The sequence below is a fragment of the Lampetra fluviatilis genome, chromosome 71 (assembly GCF_964198595.1).
Source record: "Lampetra fluviatilis chromosome 71, kcLamFluv1.1, whole genome shotgun sequence".
NCBI classification, from domain to species: Eukaryota; Metazoa; Chordata; class Hyperoartia; order Petromyzontiformes; family Petromyzontidae; genus Lampetra; species Lampetra fluviatilis.
This window is the reverse complement of record NC_136345.1, coordinates 5765033-5767846: the sequence shown is the minus strand read 5'-3', so window position 1 is coordinate 5767846 and position 2814 is coordinate 5765033. Positions and strand designations below refer to the sequence as shown.

Sequence of the window (2814 nt, the reverse complement as noted above, 5' to 3'; positions counted from 1 at the left end):
GTGGTAGAGGTAGTAGTGAGTAGTGGTGGTGGTAGGTAGTGGTTGGTACTAGTGGATGTGGTAGTAGTGCTGTAGGTAGTGGTAGTAGTCGTGTTAGTAGTGGTAGTGGTGGTAGTGGTAGTGGTGGTAGTGGTGGTAGTGGTGGTAGTGGTGTAGTGGTGTAGTAGTGGTAGTCGGTAGTAGTAGGTGGTAGTAGTGGTGGTAGTGTGTAGTGGTGTAGTGGTAGTGAGGTAGGTGTAGGTAGTAGTGGTGGTAGTAGTGGTCGGTAGTAGGTGAGTAGTGGTGGATGGTGGTAAGTGGTGGTATGGTAGGTAGTGTAGTGGTGGTAGTGGTGGTAGTGGTGGTAGTAGTGGTGGTAGTGGTAGGTAGTGGTGGTAGTAGTGGTGGTAGTGGTGGTTGTGGTGGTAGGTGGTGGTAGTGTAGTGTGGTAGGTAGTGTGGTAGTAGTGGTGTAGTGAGTGGTAGTGGTGGTGGTGGTAGTGTGTAGTGGTGGTACGTGGTGTGGTAGCTAGTGGTAGGTAGTGGTAGGTAGTGGTGGTGGTAGGTGGTGGTGTAGTGGTAGTAGTGGTGGAGGTAGTAGGTGGTGGTAGTGTGGTAGTGGTGGTAGTAGGGTAGTGAGTAGTGGTGTAGTGGTGGGTGGTGTAGGTAGTGTAGGTGGTAGTGTGGTAGTAGTGGTGGTAGGTAGTAGTGGTGGTAGTGAGTGGTGTGTTAGTAGTAGCTAGGTGGTGGTAGTGGTAGTAGGTGGTGGTGTGTAGTGTGTTGTGGTAGTGGTGGTAGTGGTAGTAGGTGGTAGTGGTAGTGGTGGTAGGTGGTAGTTGAGTGGTAGTGTAGTGGTGGTAGTGGTAGTAGTGGTAGTGGTGGTAGTGTAGTAGTGTGTAGGTGGTGGTAGTGGTGGTGGTGGTGGTAGTGGTAGTGGTGGTAGTGGTAGTAGTGGTGGTGGTGGTGGTAGTGGTAGTGGTGGTAGTGGTAGTAGTGGTGGTAGTGGTAGTGGTGGTAGTGGTGGTGGTGGTAGTGGTGGTGGTGGTAGTAGTGGTGGTGGTGGTAGTGGTGGTGGTGGTAGTGGTGGTGGTAGTAGTAGTACTACTAATACTAGTAGCGGTACTATTAGTAATAGTACTGGTACTATAGAGTACCTTGAGGTCCCTGTTCTTCATGGGCACGTAGCCGTCGCGCAGGGAGATGAGCAAGGGGCTGGCGTCTCTACCACTACTACTATTAGTAGGACTGATACTATTAGTAATAGTACTGGTACTATAGAGTACCTTGAGGTCCCTGTTCTTCATGGGCACGTAGCCGTCGCGCAGGGAGATGAGCAAGGGGCTGGCGTCTCTACCACTACTACTATTAGTAGGACTGATACTATTAGTAATAGTACTGGTACTATAGAGTACCTTGAGGTCCCTGTTCTTCATGGGCACGTAGCCGTCGCGCAGGGAGATGAGCAAGGGGCTGGCGTCTCTACCACTACTACTATTAGTAGGACTGATACTATTAGTAATAGTACTGGTACTATAGAGTACCTTGAGGTCCCTGTTCTTCATGGGCACGTAGCCGTCGCGCAGGGAGATGAGCAAGGGGCTGGCGTCTCTACCACTACTACTATTAGTAGGACTGATACTATTAGTAATAGTACTGGTACTATAGAGTACCTTGAGGTCCCTGTTCTTCATGGGCACGTAGCCGTCGCGCAGGGAGATGAGCAAGGGGCTGGCGTCTCTACCACTACTACTATTAGTAGGACTGATACTATTAGTAATAGTACTGGTACTATAGAGTACCTTGAGGTCCCTGTTCTTCATGGGCACGTAGCCGTCGCGCAGGGAGATGAGCAAGGGGCTGGCGTCTCTACCACTACTACTATTAGTAGGACTGATACTATTAGTAATAGTACTGGTACTATAGAGTACCTTGAGGTCCCTGTTCTTCATGGGCACGTAGCCGTCGCGCAGGGAGATGAGCACAGGGCTGGCGTCCCGCCCGTCGGCCCAGTCGTCGGCCTCCAGCGGAGCCTCTGGGCCTGCCGTGTCCGGGTAGAGGTCGTCCTGGAACAGGTCAGACTGGGGGGGGGGGGAAGGGGGGGGGGAGGGGCATGGGGGAAGGGAGGGGCATGGGGGGGGAAAGGGGGGAGAGGAGGGGGAGGAGGGGGGGGCAGGGTCATTTCTCTACACTACACTATACACTATACTACACTATACGCTACTATACACTACACTATACACTACACTATACACTACACTATACACTACACTATACACTACACTAAACACGACTATACGCTACTATACGCTACTATACGCTACTATACACTACACTATACACTACACTATACACTACACTATACACTACACTACACACTACACTATACGCTACTATACGCTACTATACGCTACTATACACTACACTATACACTACACTATACACTACACTATACACTACACTACACACTACACTATACGCTACTATACGCTACTATACGCTACTATACACTACACTATACACTACACTATACACTACACTATACACTACACTATACACTACACTCACACTACGACTATACGCTACTATACGCTACTATACCTACTATACACTACACTATACACTACACTATACACTACACTACTACACTACACTATACGCTACTATACGCTACTATACGCTACTATACCTACCTATACACTACACTATACACTACACTATACACTACACTATACACTACACTATATACAGCTACACTATACGCTACTATACGCTACACTATACACTACTATACACTACACTATACACTACACTATACACTACACTATACACTACACTA

General features: G+C 48.7%; 1 protein-coding gene across 1 annotated transcript in view; it reads right to left on the bottom strand.

Moving 5' to 3' along the window:
- Window positions 1-1132: 1132 nt before the first annotated feature.
- LOC144952994 (coronin-1C-like) overlaps window positions 1133-2814 on the bottom strand; it is a gene marked incomplete at its 3' end in the record, with an annotated part of 90884 nt that continues 89202 nt past the window's right edge. Inside the window, exon 10 of the mRNA XM_078883477.1 lies at window positions 1133-2056. Within this exon, the coding sequence (XP_078739603.1) occupies window positions 1133-2056 (924 nt within the window). The remainder of the gene's footprint in view (window positions 2057-2814) is intronic.